Source organism: Haliotis rubra, unplaced genomic scaffold (assembly GCF_003918875.1).
Source record: "Haliotis rubra isolate DU_JTF1 unplaced genomic scaffold, ASM391887v1 Scf110, whole genome shotgun sequence".
NCBI classification, from domain to species: domain Eukaryota; kingdom Metazoa; phylum Mollusca; class Gastropoda; order Lepetellida; family Haliotidae; genus Haliotis; species Haliotis rubra.
In genome coordinates, this window is record NW_025765004.1 from 1,939,644 (window position 1) to 1,960,055 (window position 20,412).

Below are 20,412 nucleotides of genomic sequence, written 5' to 3' on the forward strand. Positions count from 1 at the left end.
TAACAATCTTAGGAACAATGAAAATTATCAGACTATAAGGCCAATTCATTTTTGCCCGACACACTTAAATTGTGGAATTACCTACCTACAAATGCGACAACTGCTTCCTCTGTAGGACAGTTTAACAACCCATTCACACCACAAGCTGATACCAATACAATGTTCGATCTTGATTCTGGTAGTCGTTTTTGTCAAACAATACACTGCCACCTTAGATTGGAATGCAGTGACTTAAACAGTGATAAGTATAATCGTTTCATTTCTGATAATGCTTCCTGTTCCTGCTCACATGATTATGAGGATGTTTTCCACTACTTCTTCATGTGTCCTAAACATTGCATTTGATATGAGTCATATTTTTATGAGGAAGGTTTCTCCCTGTGGGATGTGCTAAATGGCAATTACTCAGTATCATATCAGACAAATATGGATATTCTACAGTCAGTGCATCAATTCATTATTTCATCAAAACGATTTGATTAATAAAAGTCTTGTAGTTTCCATTATTTTCATATTTGTATCAACTGGCCACAAAACAAAACTAAAGTAAATGCCACTGAAAGACAAAACTAAAGTAGTTTGGTATTATCCAAGATTGTTATCATTCAGAGATAACCTGTTCATATTTCCTCAACTTGTTACAATTATTATGTACAACATTATGTATATATACTCATTCAAAGAAATATGGGAACACCTGTCATTTCGGTAGTGTTCACATAGTAATGAATTGTAGGATCCAGATATTTATATTGTAGGATCCTGAACAATATCAGTTAAGTAAGTTCGGAAGCATTCACAAATGCAGTTTAACGGTTGATGACAGCCATATTGGTTATGTTTTGCAGCATAACAAAGGACCCCAAATTTGCCAAAAATGTTCACTGTTGACATCATAATCCTTAATCTGGATGGGAACAGAGAACACAAATGCAACCATGCACGTGCAACACATGATCCTAATGAAGCATGTACGTGGATGGGTATAAGAAGTTGGGCACTTTGCAACAGTGTCATTGATGATTTTGTCAGTGCACAAGGCAACAACCGTCAAGTGAATTTGATCGAGCAAGGGTGATTGGGTGATTGGGTGGTTGCTCGACATCTTCAGAAATCCCCCTCTGTGATTCATCGACTTTTTGAAAGGTTTCAGATGATAGGGAGGGAGCAGGACCGGCCACGTTCAGTGGCACATGTTGATGACCGTTATGTCATTACCCAACAGCTATGCGGCAGAAATTCGTCACAGCAAATGCTCTTTGCCTGCAGTTGAGGAATGCCACAAATGTCAATGTCAGTGCCATTCATAACCGTTTATGTGCCGCTGGCATCCTTAACAGACTTTCCAGCTGTCAGACAACCATTCTGTCCTCGTTACAGAACAGCATGGGAAGCATGGTGTCGGGCTCATTTGCGATGGAGTCATCATCATTGGTCAAGGGTGTTGTTTTCCGATGAGTCCTGATACAATTTACAGTTCCATGATGGTCGTGCATGGGTGTTCTGAAGGCGAGGAGAACGCTTTCACCAGAGACCATATAATAGATCTATTATATGGTCTCTGCTTTCACGATGTGAATGTTAGTGAACGTGACCGGTTTGGTGGAGGTTCTGTCATGGAGTGGGGTGCCTTCAGTCTTCACCACAGGACTCCTCTGTACCGTATTCGTGGCAACTGGTTTACGGCACAGAGATGAGATTGTTGGTCCACTTGTCATTCCGTCACTTAATGCCATTGGACCGCATCGGTGTTCCAGGACGACAACGCCAGGCCACATCAGGCACGTGTGGTTACAGACTTCCTTACTCAAAGAGGTGTTGTGAGGATGCAGTGGCCAGCATATTCTCCAGACCATGCTCCCATAGAACCTGTCTTGGACATCCTTGGTAGGCGTATCTATCAGATTCATCCTCCGCCAGTGAACGCTGACCAACTGTTCAGATTTCTGGACCAGGAGTGGCAAGCAATACCACAGCCATCACTGAGGACATTAGTGAGGTCTGGATGTGCAGAGTGCATCAGAAACAGAGGTGAACACACGCACTACTGATCTGAAATTGACTCTGTGACATTGCAAACTGACCCTTCGTCATTCGGTTGATTTTGTTGTGCTATACATCGTATGGTGTTCTAAAAGAACTGTCATATTCACGGAATAAAAGCTAAAGTATCGTATAACATTAGCTGTGCTTTGATTTCAATAGGAGTTCTTAAATTATCAAAAAGTAAATATTTCTTTGAATGAGTATATGTTAATGTATGTATGTATTATGGCGCAGCATTAATATAAACTGTTAAGGCTTGTTTGCCAATCCTTTTCGATCACGAATAAAATATATTTGAACCAAATCTTTTTGGTTCATGAACAAGAAGTCAATCTTTTGAAATTTCACTATGGACTCGAAATCGACCCGCGGTAAACTTTGATGTTGAGGGTGTTGCTAGAGTCATGCTAATCCACTAGTAGGTGTTGTTTTAAGATTTTCGATAAGGCCAGCATCCGTAAGGTGTGAACATAAACTCATGGGCCAAAGAAAGTATAGGACTGAAAAAATTATTTTTTCACTGTCATTGACATGGTTAGGAGAATTAGACATGCTGGCAATGTTGGACCCACTACTGGGAAGGGAAATACACCGCCAAAACGCAACACGTTCGAACGGTGAGAGTGATGACGTCACAAATGTGGAAAGCATGTTCCATGCCCCTAGCACATAATGCACGTGCAAAGTTTCAGTATAAATGCAATGCATCGGTCCCGTCATATCACAGCTGCTGAAAACACATGAAAAGTCTGGGATGTCCAATATGGGAGCGACGAACATCAGAATTGCAAGAAGATTTGGTTGTATGCCACTGACGATAGCAAGACTCCTCCAACGATTCAGACAGACAGGTCAAACACAGGACAGGCCGAGGAGTGGACGTCCACGTGTAACCAGCGCATGTGAAGATCATCATATACGCCTGATACACCTCCGAAATTGATTTGTTATGGCAACGTCAACGGCCGAAACAGTGTTGGGATGTCGCATCAGTCGAAGGACTGTCCTCAGACGTTTGAGAGCAGGTGGAATACGTTGCTATCGACCATTCCGTGGAATGAGACTAACACAACAACATCGACTTGAAAGACTGCAATGGTCAAGACGAGTATACCGCTGGCAAGTGCGTGACTGGCGTAGGGTCCTCTTCACCGATGAAAGTCCGTTTTGTCTGCACAAAAATGATGGCTGACAGAGAGTCTACAGGCAATGGCGTGAACGTTTTGCAGCAGCATGCATTCAAGAAGTCCATGCCTATGGTGGAGGTGGTGTGATGGTATGGGGTGGCATTATTGGCGACCAAACGACACCCTTGGTCGTTATTCAGGGGAATCTCAATGCAAACGAGTACCGAAATCAAGTCTTGCAGCCTGTTGTCTTACCTTTCTTGAACAATCAACCAGCAACTCCCCATACAGCAATAGCGACGAGAAACTTTCTTAATCAGAATAACGTTAATGTTCTACCCTGGCCTTCTCGATCACCAGATATGAATCCGATCGAGCATTTGTGGGATCATTTGGGAAGACAAATTTGTGGTCGTCATCACCCTCCACAGACAAGACAAGAGTTGGAAGTGGCACTGAGGGACGAATGGCAGCGACTGCCAAATGACGTCATCCGATGCTTCACGTCATCGATGCGACGACATGCACGAGAGTGCATCAAGGCTACTGGCGGACACACAGGCTACTGACGCTGTGATCGTTCTGGAACAAACTTTTCTGTCTTTTGTGTGCGCAATTCGTCAAAGGAATATCATTGTAACTTTGGTATTTACCCCCTGACTGTTTGAATGTCAATGTCACCTTTCAGTTCTTTCAACCAGGTAATGATTTGTACACACAGCAAAGTGCAAATGAATTTGCTACAAATTACATCTACATAATCCAAATCTTGTGTTGTTTCTGTTTTACTGATCTTCAAAATGATCTATACTTTCTTTTGCCTGTGAGTTTAGTTTACTCACATGGTTCACTCAAAATGTCATCATTTGAGAGTGAATTTTACAATGATGGACATATTTCATTCAATTTAGATATATATTAGGAAAGAACCCTCGCATTCAGTTTCAAAATGGCAAATGCACAGTTAAATTGGTGATTTCTTCCTACATCTCATAGTGGAAGATACCTGTGTGTTAATGGATTTATGTACCGAGTGCATAAGTGAAAGCAAGATTGGAAGTGCACAGAAAAGATCTGTACCTCCACTCACTGTGTTAACTGTCAATGACATTGTGACATCTATAGATCCCAGTGGAACCACCACGATTCTGATAGCCCCTGCACCAACAACCCTCTGGGAGGGTGGCATTCTTGTCTGAAGAGATTGGTGGGAAAGGCCCACCCCAATATTTTTTAAATAATCATATTTCTTGCTAAGGAGCAGACTCACACTGAAGTCCGCCGATGGACAAAATGTTAGTTGAAGAAAAAGAAATACAGGGACTTGGACATCGCCCGGACATAGAAAGACATGATCTTAGGAGTGGACAAATCAGCACCAGAGAGTTTGCAGATGCTGTATCTTACCTACTTCATGTTAGATGATTTTGTATATGAAAAGAATATACTGAGTCAAAAAAGAAACTTCACATTCTTTCTTCAGGGCACTATAAAAGAACAAGAGATGTTAAGATGGTTAAATTGTTATTATTTCATTGCTGAGATCTGTGTGATGTACTCGATACACTGACAGTGCCATAATCAGTTCCAAAACATGGGTATACAGAATGCCAAGTCACAAGAATAAAAATGCGAAATTTCTCAGTTCAATATCGTGTATGGCCGACCCGCGCATTCACCACTGCCAAACACCGTCTCCTCATCGACTGCCTGATGCTTGTGAACACGTGGTTGGGGATTCTGCGCCATTGCTCTTGCAAGGCAGCACCAAGTTCCTGCAAATTCTGAGGTTGGTTCCTAAGACCACGAAGCCTTCTCCCAAGTGCATCCCAAAGGTGCTCTATTTGATTAAGGTCAGGGGACCTCGATGGCCAGTCCATGACGTTGATTCCAGCGTTTTGAAGGAGATTCTAGTCAACATCGCGGTATGCGGCTGAGCATTATCATGCTGGAACTGTAGACCTGGGCCATGAGCCGCCATGAAAGGAACGAGTTCAGGGGTGTGCACCTGGTCGCGGTAAGCAGCAGCTGTGAGGTTTCCACGGATGACCAGAAGTCGGGAACGGTTGTTCCCACAGAAAGCACCCCACACCATGCAACTTCCGCCCCCGAATCTGTCGACTTTCTGTACACAACACAACGACGTCGTCTCCAGTCTCTATGCCTGCCGTCCGCGAATCTGAGGGTAAACCTGGATTCATTGCTAAAGACGACTCGATTCCAGTCTCTCTGGGTCCATCGGAGGTGACGTTGGGCCCACAGCAGACGTTGACGTTGATGAAACGGCGTCAATATTGGCCCACGATATGGACGTCGAGAATGGTCTGTGAGGGCAGTCAACCTCTAAACATCTCAGCCCTGGTTCGTGTAGCCGGCAGAAATCTGTCACGTAGGTGACGTAGGACGATTTGACGGTCTTCTGCTTGTGATGTCACACGTGGACGACCCGACCTTGAGCGATCAGAAGTGGTGCCAGTTTGTTGTAGACGACCTCGCAAGTCAAACACAGTACGACGGCTGCATCCCATTGCTCTTGCGACGTCAATAACTGATCTTCCCGCTTGCAACATGCCAACGGCACGTTCACGTTGCACATTTGACAATCGTGGCATTTCAAGTACCGTTAGAACTGTTGTTTAAAAGTGTTTTTTTCAATTCTTGAGGCCAATGCAAACACGTGCATATGAAGAAAACTTCGATGCGAAGATCACGTGATCGACTGCACGTGCAAAACCTGATTTGGAACTAACGTCATTTGCACGACGAATGGATGGGTTTGAGTGGGTTTTGCTAACGTTTTTCTAGAGTCGAAAGATAGAGGATCCCATTTCGGATACATAGATGTATCATCAGAGAAAAATTATTCATTATTTTTCAAATTACATTTTGTGAAGTTTCTTTTTTGACTCAGTATATACTTTTTTCCTGTTGCCTGTGCTCTCAACCGCATAATCTGGATTATCCCTTGTGAAAACACTGGATTGTTTTTCTTTAATCCCCTGTTAATTGGTGTCAAATGGACAGGACGTCGACCTTTTTTCGTAACTCAACCGTGACATTTCACCCAAGGGACGACGTCCTGTGCAGACACCATCTTTTTGACCCAAGCTAATTTTGTAAGTGACCTTGGGCCATGATACTATGATAAAAATTAGTTACCCAGTAGACTGTTCATACTATGAGTCAAAATCATGCATGTGGTACCAAGAAAAGAGTGATTTGTCAGTCATAAGAACATACATGTATAAAGAAATTTGATTTGTTGGGTCAACAATTATTCTTTTTTACACCTGTTTGCATTTCATTTCAGAGGTTCTTTGAAAATGCAAGGGGAGGATGGATCAGGAGATGAAGGCATAACTTTGCAAGTTGTGATTAATGAAAAATCAACTTCTGGAAAACATGCAGGTAAGTAAATATTACTTAGTATCAATAACCTCTGAAGTTTTGTCAGAAATTATGTTTTCCACATGAACAAACACTGCATCTAACATAAAACTTGCATGAGACTCATGAGATCATTGTGCAGATGGTACAGTATAGCTATTATAACCTTACATGGTATTAGCAAATCAGGACCAAGGACTAAGCACCTCTGCCAAGGAAAGATAATTTCCAAGGCCCATCCTAGTACATTCCAGTTTCTTCCTCCTGAAAGAACAACACACCAATGAGACATTGAACATCTAGTACCAAGCAGGGGGCAGACAGCCGATAAAAAGAAGGGAGTATTGCCATTTTGCCACCAGACTAGGGGCCTTGAGAATAGTTAGGTCTACTATTGCCTACAGTGACTTTTGCGAACAGTGCTCATAGTGGACTTATGCCAACACTTTTGGAAGGGGCTCAGTCACGCTTACCTGCACATAAGTAGACTGGTCCACTCACTGTACACCATCGCCTACAGTGTCATTAGATGATCAGTGTTTTCACAACAAATCTGAGAAGAGTAAAAGCCAATTGTGATATGTATGTTAAACTTAATTAATTTGTTATCATAACAGTATCTATGTTTAAGTTTTCATTACTATTAACTGAGACGATATTAACAAGACGTCTTATTATCAATACTCAAGTTTGTTGGCAATAGTGAATTGTGAGAAGGAAAATATATTAATGAGAAGGAAAGAAATTACTTTAAAATATTTGCTATGAAGTAATGTGGTACAAATTATGGGACGAGAAGATGCAGCCACGATGAAGTCGTTTCACTCCATGAAGAGCAGCCTGTACAAACAGAGGAGGAAGACGCTGCTGCCACTTCCCCAGACACTGAGCAAGGTTGATCTTCCAGACTGCTACAAGGAGATGACGGACGGGCAGCCCTTCCTCTGCATTGATGATGGCCAGGATGACAAGATCCTCTGCTTTGCCACCAGTGACTGTCTAATGCCTGCTACAGGAGCTGGACACCCTGTACATGGATGGTACTTTCTACTCCTGTTCCCCACTCTGGGATCAGCTGTATGTCATCCATGGACTTGTTGGAAAGATGATGATATTAGCCTTCTGTCTTCTTCCAAATCATCAGTGCCGGATGTATGAACGTGTTCTACGACTACTCAAAGACAAGGTTCAACAGGCAATGGGATCATAGATGCAGCCAGAAATTATTCAGTAGAATAGGACATACACTGAGATTGATCAGAGACTGACCAGATTAAAACAAGCTGCATCCATTAGGACTCACCTAGAATATTTGACAGCAGCTAGTCACCTGGTCAAACTTTCGAAGTGGACTTTTGAAGTGCATTCTTTGAGTAATACAAACGAACGCTCACTCCTGTTTCTTATTTCTTAAATTATACAGTTTCTGAACACTGTAGGCAAAAGTCCAAAATGTAAATTGTCCATGGCCATTTATTTCTCATGATGAGGGTAGTTACACCTAAAACCACTGGTGTGTAAAATTGTTTATTTAAGACAGTAGGCAAAAGTGACTGTAGGCAATAGTAACGCCACCTTGAGAACTTGCTGCAAGCAGGAGCAGTATTCCAGATGGAATATGCTGACCGGTATTCCATGCTGCTTCAGAGTTCACCAGTGAGTTGTGTTCAGTTCAGACTGATCTCACTAGTAATCCATGACTTAAACAACATTCAGTCGACTGGCAAAGTGGGAACAAACCATGGTGGATTAATAAGAACAATACCTACAGAAAAGTCCTAACAACAATCCTCAAATGAGATGGACAATGATCACAATTTATAAGCAGATAGGGTCACTTGTAATTGACAGTTTGTTCACTGTGGTCACAGCTTATGTTTTTATACACAAACTTGTCACCAGTGAACAAACTGTTTCAAATTGCAAATGAATCTTTTGGATCTTCTTCCTGTGTCGGAGCTCAGAATATCTTGTTACAGCCTACAAGTTCTTTCATTTCATCAATTCAAGCAAACAATATATAAAAAGGAAGTGGCTTGGTTAAGGAAAGTAGAATATGTCACATCACTGCAGCAAAGATCTCAACAAGTACTTGCTTAGGGCTAAATTTCCAACTGGAATCATGAAAGAAATACTTGAACTGCCTGGACTCATGCAGTCAAAACCTGTAATGATAAATGCATTCTTCTTGGGACACATTCTTCACAATCTAACTGGACACAATCACCCATCAGAGGATATCAACAATTTGAAGTTTGTCAAGAGCTAATTGGACACAGATGCTAAGGCTGTTTGAATATATGTTATTAAAATATATGAATAATAAATTATTAATAACAAATTTTAAACTTATCACATCGCACGTTATGCACTTTATACCCTTTGAGTGGAAATGACCTTAAACAAAGTGTTCATCCCAGCTCCATCTATTGTTGAAGGCAGTCACTGAAAGCTTCTGACTCCCAACTGATGTCTCTTCCTTGTCACCCAAGGTTTTTCTTATAAATTATGTATCATCTGGTGGCTTGGATTCAAGGTTAACATCTAAGAAGTTGCATGTGCTATCAGCATGGGTAAGGATGATGTGGCCTCATGGAAGAGGAAAGTTTGTGGAAGATGCATTCCTCCTCCATAGATTGCATTGGCATTTGTAACTGGGGAAGATGATGTTCTGCTTGGGATCACTTGAATGATGATGACTTAACTGTGTACCAACATCCTAGTTCAAGAACAACTAGAGAGTGTGATTAAGAAATAGACTCTGGAATGAGAATAACTGAAATGAGGATGGTCATAGACTCCAGGGTCTTGAACAAATTCTTCCTGCTGTCTCCGCCATGCTTCCAGATAGCATCTTGTTGGAGGCTAAGATTGACAAAAGGAGAACGGCCATTCCGTTTCAATCTTCAGCAAACATGCCTTCAATACATTGGTCACCAGAGATATACCTCAGCTTTGTAGTGAATGGTTCATTTTGGCCTCTCATTGATGTGTGGTTGTTGACTAGGATAAGGGTAACAGCAATCAGTTTTGCCCCATCTCCATCTGGATAATGTTCTAGTGGCAGATCAGAATCAGGATGAAAACCAGCTAGTACTACAGAATCAGATTTTCCTATCTCAATTCATGAATTGTCATCATTCATTAGGAAATTACACCTACTCAAGACATTGTTTACACTGGAGCCCAATCACTTCTTCACAGCAGAATGATGTTCCTTTCGGGATTATCCCTTTACCTCAAGATTGTGTCATCATTCTGATCATTCCAGTCTGGCTGAATAAACAATGTTTTTCCGCACTCTTTTCTTTACCATTGGAAGATCGTCTCCATCTGCCACTTTTACAAGATCTCTACATCCACAGGAGGTAGGAGAGAATTGACCTAAATCATGTTAGTAGAAAAACCAGAGCTGATGTTATATAATCAATAACTGAACAAGAAATGTTTGTCAGAAGGAGGAAAGTGATACCAGAAATATGTTTACAAAGAATCGCGGTGGGCGAGCTGGCTAAGACGCCAGGCTAGTGATCCAGCGAGGTTGAGGTGTCGGGATCGAGCCCACCTGTGACCGGGTATAAAAACCTTGGAGTCAACTTTGTGTGCAGACTCTTTCAGTGTTGTCACAACCCCTAGTGTACAGTACACAACCCTGTGCACTTAAAAGAACCCACGAATCCGTTGGTATTTGACCAGATGGTGGCCACATGAATATGTGCAAACACCTAGTTGCGGGTACAGAAACGTGCAGTGAACATGGACAAAGTACTGTGACTATGTGTCCCAGTCCACCCAGCTGTGAATGGGTACCTCGTTAGGATGAGAAAGCCACAATAACTCGGTGCGCCTAGTGGCTGCAAGAGTTGTATACTCCCCAAGGAGTTGAGATTGATAATGCGATGTGCCGTTGAGATTGACATCCAATGATCGAGGGAAAAAATACCAGCGCCTTGAGCATGCACTAGTGTGTGGATATGTGCGCTATATAAATATCCTATATTAATAATTATTATTATTAATATTAATCATTATGAGACTGTCAACAATATATTGAGATGTTTGATTGGCATTTTAGAAGATGCTATTTGATGAACATACAGAATTTGTTGGGTTTCATCTTCTTTTTATTGTATGGTACGTTTCAGGGCTTGAAACCCAGAATATTCTCTATGTTCAATCTATTGAGAATTGGAGTTTTCATGTCCTGTAGAATTTATTGGTTGGAAGTCATCTCATTTACGTCTCTTTCTGCTGTACTTAATGCTTTTTTACATTGTGATGTAATTCTTGGTTAATGATATCACTTCTGTTTAACGGCATTTTGGATGATGTCATGATGACATCACTTCTGAAGATCAACTTTTATCCCTGATTAGTATGACTTGCAACAACCTTGGTCATATCTCTCAGGCAACATGTGGTGACAACACCCACTGATAAGTGGACACCATCATCCATGAGGCTAAGGATCACTGGTAGGGAACTTGGTTACAGTGAGAGGGGAGTCTTTGTGCTATAGATCATCTGAATGTTTGAAGCTATAATTCGAGGTGATTTAAACTGAATGTAAAATTTTACATTTCGTCTTAACTGTTCCATGCCAGGACAATGTTGACTAGAACATCATAAGTGGTCAAGTATAATGTGGTGATATTTGTCCCATGCTTTTAATTCCACCATGAAGCATATCACTTTTGCGTGAATTACTTATAATAAAATTGTGCAGAATCGGTACACTTTGGTTGAAAATCTCCTAGCATAAATATTACGGGGCATAAATATCTGCCTGGTAAACCTCTGTCTAACATAGGAGCTTGAGAAGGGATAGTAAACACTCATTGTCCTAGAGGTCCCAAAGCAGACTTCTGATACTTGGCCATGAATTCAGGTATGGGAAGGCTCTTATTGTGACTCTGGAGGGATTCTTCAGGAATGTAATGGATCTGAGATCCCATGCATGTCGCTCTGACACCCTTGAGGCTGTAGCCAGGGGACCCATAAAGATCCGGGGTGGAATAGGTCTTCAGTGACCCATGATTGCCACAAAAGGCGACTATGCTTGTTGTAAGAGGCGACTTGGTTGATACATGTCATCAGTTCCCAATTGCGCAGATCGATGCTCATGCTGTTGATCACTGGATTGTCTGGTCCAGACTCAATTATTTACAGAAGGCTGCCATATAGCTGGAATATTGCTGAGTGCGGCGTAAAACTAAACTCACTCACTCATTGTAGCCAGGGCCACAAGGAATGCAATCTTCTCAGCAAGATGAGATACTGTTGCTCTGTTCATGGGTTCAAACGGATGGTGTAAAAGCGACGATAAAACCAATTTTGTAGTTATTCTATTGTGTTGGGATATCTTCCAGTTCATAGCTTTCAGTTTCAGTTACTGCGAGCTGCAGTTCCCTTCCTGACTTTCAGTTTCAAGCTCATGATGGTTGGTTGGTCGGTCGGTTGGTTGGTTGGTTGGTTGTTGTTTAACGCCACACTCAGCAGTTTTCCAGCTATATGGCGTTGGTCTGTAAATAATCGAGTCTTGACCAGACAATCCAGTGAGCAGCATCATGAGCATCGATCTATACAGTTGGGATACGATGACTTGCTATACCCTGATGATAGGGCTTTCTTGGCAGTAACCTCAAGTTTGTAGAGGACACCGAGAGTAAAACTCTCTTTTCTTCTTGGAAAGTTCCTATCTTCTTCAGACTTGAGAATGTACAGCACTTCTTCACAATTGCCGTTAAACAGCTGGACTCATATGGACGCACCAAAATCTCCTTTGTCTAGTGAGGGCAATGATAACTGCAAATCTCTGTTGTCCATTGCGTATGAATCCTTCCTTTACAGTGCCGAACAGCCTAGATGATCCGGGTGCTTCATAGAGTTGATGGTGTTGTTCAGGTCCTTTAAAATCTTGGCTTGAAAAGAGGACTGCAGTAGTTTGCGCTTATGTCTAGTTTTGAATAATGGAGCCTCCGGATGCTGGATCTCCACTGCAAATTCCTCCTGATTTGACAACTGTGGCATGGCATCTGGATAGTAGACTTCTAAAGCAGCCATCTTATCTGCTAAATTGTAGCCTGTTTTGTTGAAATCAAACTCTGGTTCCTGTAAAATGCCCTGTAAAAATCTTCCATGTTGTAAGACGAGGTAGCAGTATACGGTCTAAGCTTAACTACCAGTCGGTCTACAGTGTGAAAAAACCTTTATGGCTGGAGCTGTTAAAACCTCTCCATACCGTCCATGTAGTGCATCTGGTAGTAACGGATGTGCCCCAGAGCATACCAGAAGACCTATGCAGTCTGTGCAGGTATCTCCATGGCTGGTGTACAGTCCGTGGTAATGGTTCTAGTAGAACCCTCTACGGTCCTTGTATGTGGTGTGGACCGTGCGGTTAGCCTGGGCGTGGTCCTTGCAGCTAGGCTGGTCCGTATGGCTGGAGACATCACCACCAGCATTCTGGTCTAAATCAGGTTGCAAGGGTAGAAAGTCATACACCATCATTAGGGCTGACTGATCATCATTGGAGATGAATGGAACTCTTGCTGAGACCTGGTAATCTTCATGGTCCATGTGATCTCTATTACCCTTACGGCTGTTGCAATCTGTAAGGCTGATGTACGGCGAGCTGCACTTCCCTTCATGACTTCTTTCCGATGTAGTCAGCAAGGACTGCTCTAAGTTGCAGTTGCAAGTGATCTGGAGTAAACCATGCTTGTCGTAAGAGGCGATTAATGGGATTGGGTGGTCAGGTTCGCTGGCTTGGTTGACACATGTCATTGGTCAACAAGATTGATGCTCATGCTGTTGATCACTGGATTATTTACAGACCACTGCCATATTGCTGAATGTGGCATAAAACTAAACTAACTCACTCACTCACTCACTCACTCACTCAAAGGCCGCTGGTGATAAAGATGAACAGACATCACATCTCGAGACAAAGGAACATGGAGAATCTCCAAAAATTTATCATGGGGATTGAGCCTTTAGATTTCGAACCCGGCTCAAATGATTCTTACTCATTCCAAATGTACTAGATCACGAATGCAGCTCGAATGAATTGGAATACTGTATGAATAATTAGAATGCCGTTAGAATACACAAAGAAAGCTTGAAATGAATTTCGACTGCGATACGAGTCCGGTTCAATTGCTGCGAATAGCACTCGAATTTCAGTTGGAATGTATCCCAACGGCTGTATGAATATACATAGGATGCATTCAAACCCTCTTGGAATGATCCCCGAATATGGGTCATATGAGGACTAGCATTGTCTTCTTGCAGTAAAGAAGGTCGACCATAAAAGCCTTGCATAGCTTGCACGAATGGTACTGCTATAGGAGCCAGAATCTTGTCCTGATAACGCTGACTGGTAAGATTACCATTCACCACGTGCAGTGGAGTACTACCAGTAGGATTTATCCTTGTCGAAACCATGACCCACCCCCCTCTCAAATTGGTTATGTGTTGCCACAGTTGCATCTGTGATTCGCTCCCCATTGCGACAATAAATCCTCTGCCGACCATCATGGAAGGACAAAATTGAATCTGCTTTCATCTGTGAAGAGCACACGAGACCATTGACGTTGATTCCAGTGGCCATGATGTCTACTCCATCTCAAACGCGCCTGCCTGTGACATGGTGTTAGTGGTGGACAAAGTGTAAAAAAACCTCTCATTTTTAGCTGCGATTTCAAATAGGTACCTGAACAGTGAATGACAGTGAAAAAGCATCAATGTATGTGTATTTCGGGAGATGGTTACCTAAGTTGGATAACTTGTCCCTTATCCCTTTCTTCACTGAATAAAATATGTTTGAATCAATTAAATCAATATTCTCCCCCACATTCCATGAATAGAGCGACTTGCATGTGCAAATCACTTACATTAAGTGGCAATGGCATATTGACAATTTGAATATAAAATGTGCCATTTGTAACAGAATGTATCGGTACATTCAAGAACGTAATAATAAAATTTCAATGGCGTGATGTGTTTTTCCACACTGTTAAGAAAGTTTGTAAAACATTCAGTTGTATATATTTCAAACAAAAACAGATTTTACAACTTTTAAGAAATAGTGTTACCATTAGCTTGACACTTCATTAATGATGCTGAGCATACTTATACACACACACATGCATGGATACACACACACACACACACGCACACGCACGCATGCACACAGGCACACACGGAAACAGACACATGGAGACACACACACAGACACACACACATGGATAGATACACACACAGACACACACACACGAAGGATGAGAACGGAATGCTGGGAGCAGGCCTCAGAGAGTGTACTTGGGACAATTAAAAAATTTAAAATTATCATCATCATTTATTATTGTTATTATATTTCTCATTGTTTTCAAAATGACTGGAGTCTTGATATTGCATATTTGGAAACTGAATCACAGGTTTATCACAGGATATATAAAAATATATTGCTTTTATCACAGTCTAAGTAAACTTAGACTCAGTATTATTCGTTACACTGCTATACTGATTCTAACAAAACCTTGTGGAAGGTCGCGTCAGGTAACCTTTCCAATTGACCAATCAGAACACAGCTGTCCAAATCGTGAAAGTGGACATTCGCACATACCTTTTGAACTTTTACCTCGAAAAAGTTTGTACCCGAACGATTCCGAATGCTATTTTCCGTACGATCAGTTCCTAGTGATGCACTGCAGTGAGTAAACATTCGCTGAAAATAGCGTTTTGTCAGTATTAAAGCATGTCAACTTGCGGAAATATTAGCTAATTATTACCATGTCAACAGGAACCCTAAAGCAGGTCAAATATCAGTGTTTTATGCGGATTTTTCATTTGTTGGGAGATCAGTGTTGGCGACCGGGGAAGAGAAAATCCATTTTGTAAGTCCCGTCGAACCCTAAATAGTAGCCGTTGTCTGATTGGTTAAATCCGTTCGACCGTCTCGCCTTTGATTGGATGGTCATAGGTTGCTTAAAGGTTACCTGACGTGACCTTCCACAAGGTTTTGTTAGACTCAGTATAGCAGTGTAATGAATAATACTGAGCCTAAGTTTACTTAGACTGCTTTTATCAGGATATTTTATGGGAACATGACACAGGGAAAACTAATGATTGTGTAAAGGGAAATACATAAACATCACTAAATATTTTCTTTGAGACTCGTTTAGAAGCAACTGGAAAATGTCTTATTATTAAGTAACAAGTATTTGGATTCAAATGTTTCTCTGAATAATTTTTTCCAGGTGGAAATGTGTCTGAAATTCTGACATCCAACAGAGACGTTAGTGTCACTAACAAGAGAAACCACAGTATTCAGTCACTGGGAATGAGCTTGGTATGTATCTGTACTACTTTCTTTATTACCTCACGAGGACCAAAGTGTCAAATACTAAACATTCATGTTTTAACCTCACAACTTCAAGCAGAGGAACAGGAAAGTCAGAAACAGTTACTTTTTCATGACATGTTCTTTTAGTATTAAATGCTGCTTTGAACAGCCTGATCACAGTACATAATTCATACTGGTAATTTAAAATATATATCCTGGATTTGAGTATATTTCATATTTTCAGCTGTTGAATAACAACAACAAGTAAGTTGTTCGTGTAATGTACATCTAAGGTACATACATGGCTTTGCTCAATCGATAAATTTGAGCAGCTTGGCAAAAGGTCCATGTTTCTTTTGAAAAAACCCGATCAAACAGAAACTAACAATAGTTTGTTTCCAATTACAGGCATAAACATTCCCTCTGGGTTGTGTTAGCCATTTCCTCTTCACTTGGTGATGTGTTACAGACCCCCTTAGATTAATTGTTTAAAAGAAATCAAGGGGAAGTAATCCTTACCTGGATATGATCCAATCCTCAGTGGTTACCTCCCCTGAATTGCCATTCCCATGGTGCTTTCTGATAAGCCTTCATATTTTCCTCTGTACTCGGACTGACCTTGTATTCAACTTTCTTCTATCAGCATCTTTTAATCTACTACAGCTCTTCCACAACTATAATTGGTTAATGGACAATCGTAAAAAAACATTTTTGCCTGATCCCACATAGTTTAGCATGAGCCTCATTAATTATGTCTCAGAGGAAATGCGTACTGTGTAAAAAAATTCAATCTGATAAGGATCCTCATTCTCTCTGTATTTCGACTATAATTCTCAGTATACTCAAATATGTCTTCCTCAAGAAATTTCATAACACTGTCATTATCTTCAGAAATCCTGATGAAAAGTCCTAAACTCACTAGAATTACTGTCCCTCACTCGGCCCTGGCCACATCTTTAGTACAACTGTCCCTTGGTGGAAGTGTGGGAGGAGGAGTTGAGCTGTCTCCTGGGTGGTTGATCCTGCTGAGTAGAAACTTCCAGACTTCTTTATTCCCAGTCTAAATACAGTAACCAGCACACCACTGCCCCTCAACACAATGTTACTCAATTAGAACACCGTTCCACAATGAAGAGCACTGCCTTTATAAGTCAGGGATTTACAGGACGCGAATTCATGCGTCCTATAAGCATAAAAATTGACAGGGGATGCAACAAAATTTATTAGTGTGTCCACAGGGACGCAGAAAAAGTCCAAATACTTTCTGTAAAACTTCCAGTCAAGTGACAATACTACTACTGCTACTAGCTGGGTTATGGTATTATTTGTAATTTAATTACTGCAACAATGTGATGATCACGTTACACAATACAATAACATTAACTGAGTTCCAACAATATTACAACATAGTATTTATAATGATATTTGAGAGTCTGGCACCCCCATTTTGTAGTCCAGGACCCCTGAAAATTGAGAGCATGAGTCCCAGGGACCCTCAAATACAGGGCACAAGGTAAATCCCTGATAAGTAGTCTTAGAATTATTCATAGGCACTACTAGATATACACATCTCAATTTATTTAAACAGAGACCACATGGTATCTGATTTAAAGGAGAGGATCCCCATCCCCCCCCCCCCAAATATACATGTATTAGTGTTAACTATAAACCTGTGATTTGTCGAAGTATTTTACTGTCCTTTGTAGACAGGTTTCTTAAGCATAAGCCTTTTATGGTCCCGGTATGGCTGTAACACTGTCACTCTCTTTCACTCTTATGCTCATTCACTTGTACAAATTGGCCTGGTAAAGGTATCAATGGCCGTTTCACCTACTGTATATATTACACAGAGTTTGATGTGAGTGGAATGCCTCCTGCAGTGATACATGTCTCACATGTTAAATGCTTCTTTCTGGAAAACCAGGGGATTCAGCTTTGTAACTGGGCCTACCAATTTCCCTTTCTTCGACAGAGGAAAACAATGCAGTGTGAAATGATGTTCTTTGGAGATATGAGGGGTGTCCCAAATGTTTCCGGCCTCACCATGAACGGATCGCACAAACTCAACAAAAATCACCATGTAACATATGTTATATTTGGGATTACACTTTCTCAGTAAAGTACAGATTCTAGTACATTTTGGGGGTTGAGTCCCATCCGGAATTCGAACCCACACCCTCAGAGTCAGGCACCTAATTGCCAGCACACGCCAGCAGGGTGCAGAGCGGCCAGCATATTGGCCAGACCTCAATCCAATTGAGCATGCCTGGGATGAACTCGGTTGACATGAGTCCACACGTCACCCAGCACCAATGGATCTCCCAGGACTCCGCAGAGCTCTAGTAGAGGAATGGAATGCGATTCCACAAGCTTTTTTTATGAACTTGATATGGAGCATGAGAACAAGGTGCACTTGTGTCTTGGATGCGCGAGGAGGGTGCACATATTGAATGACCAAGTGCTTCATGTTTGTTATTTTCATTTGGTGGTTGGTGTATACAACTGATGTTTGCTAGTGCTGTTTGAACTTTTTGTCTGTATGTCATGATGTGTCACGTTTGTCCACACATTAAACATTATGATGACACTCTTAGTTCTGTTATTTCTGAGAAACTTTTCTTTACATGTGCTACATATCATTTGACCCTTTATTAATGATGCCTAAAGTACTGTCGGAAATGCTAGAAAAATGCTTTTTGACTTATATTTAAAATTCAGAGGTATTACATTTACTTAAATAACAAATATCACTTCAAGAAACATCTACCTAATGTAGACCGAGGGAATAAATTTTGAGACATGCTCTGAAATGTGTTTTTACTGATGAAAATACCAAAAACTTAGAAAAATAAGGGGTAGTGGGACGTTATTTGATACAAACATTAAGTGCCTGTGTTACGTCATCAGCATATACTGTATCGACAGGTGAAATTGACACCTGAGCACATGCTCGTGGGAGGGGTCATCTCAATAGATGTTTTCTGCAAAATGTTGAATATGTGTACGTTACGTATCGGTTATGTAAAGGATCATTTGTGTATGTGTGTTTGTTTTGAAATAAACATACGAATTACTGTACATTGGAAAGAATCCTATCACTTGTGTTATCTTATCGATTGATTGTAGAAATGTGCAACGTTTTAATAAATGTTTTGCATGTCAACAGTATATTTCATTGATAAAATATGGATGTCAGTTTAATCTAGTTGTGAACATTGGCCAAAGATTTAACGAAGTCACTGGTGTAGCTTCTTTAGAATATATATATTTTTCTTCTCATAAAGTTTGTAGACCGCCCGTCTAAGCACTCCCTTGTCAAAGTTGTCAAGGATGGTTTCACGTCCCAGTTTTGCATTTGAGACGGTCCCTGTCTTGTCTGATTTGTTTACAATATTGTAAACTTGTTGGTAAGACATGCCAACAGCTCTATAAGATCTGTAATAAACCCTTTCCAAACTAATGAAAGGTTTACCTCTGTCTTTTTTTTTAAGCAGAAAAAACTATAAACCTTTGCAACAATCGACTGCGAATCGTTGGCCATAGTGCACGCTGTGATAAAGATGTGCATGCATGACGGGAAACTTATTTATCAAGACTTAACATTTATATTAATATTTCTTCAATAAAGAAACGATAATTAAGTAGAGTAACACAAACATTCAACAGTTATTTGTTTAGGAAAAACGTTAATTCATATTTTTACACCACCTGTATGATCAGCATAAATGTAAAGACTATTTCAGATTTCTGTTGTTGAACTCTGAAAAAAATCTTAAGTTGCTGTTTTGGTACCAAATTCTCTCCTGTAAACTGCCCTTTAAATGCATAGGAAGGTTAAATCGATTGAAATAAAAATTAGGTAGACAATAGGCGAGTTGATATATTGACAACATAGTTCATTTATCACCTTTATAAAGATATTAAGGCTAAAAAGCATTTTTCTAGCATTTCCGACAGTACTTTAGTTTATATACACATGGAACACAGTATGACAAAACCCAATATTTTTTCTAGTATGAGAATGTTACCATTACAAATAAACATAGCAAAGGACCTTATCCGAACCGCAATTCAACTTCTGGATAAAGCAAACCTCAAGGAATGATTGAATGACAAACTTAAATGTAAAAACAAAGGAAAACTGTATTTTATTAATCGAAGCAAACATAGCAAGAAATTGAATAATTGTGTAGTGATGATTTGTATAAGGTTAACAAGTGTGGACATTTTCAAGATTCTGGCATACTGTCCTCAAGAAAACATGTATCAATAACCATGCACAATGTCAATATCCGCCATCTGCAATAGCATCCCTCACCCTCCTCGTAGATTATCACACGTTGAATGTGACATTGTTGATTGGGGGCCGCCTTGTTCCAGTACATCAAAACTTTGTTCTGGATATCCTCTCTGACTTGTTCTGTGACCAATTATGTCCCAAAACATGCTCTATAGGATTGAGATCTGAACTCCTCTCATGCCAAGGTATAGTTACTACTAACTCTTGAC

General features: G+C 40.7%; 1 protein-coding gene across 1 annotated transcript in view; it reads left to right on the forward strand.

Moving 5' to 3' along the window:
* LOC124286347 (SCY1-like protein 2) overlaps positions 1-20,412 on the forward strand; it is a 163,829-nt gene that overhangs the window by 100,332 nt on the left and 43,085 nt on the right. Inside the window, exons 14-15 of the mRNA XM_046722711.1 lie at positions 6,484-6,581; positions 15,818-15,909. Coding sequence (XP_046578667.1) covers positions 6,484-6,581; positions 15,818-15,909 — 190 coding nt within the window. The remainder of the gene's footprint in view (positions 1-6,483; positions 6,582-15,817; positions 15,910-20,412) is intronic.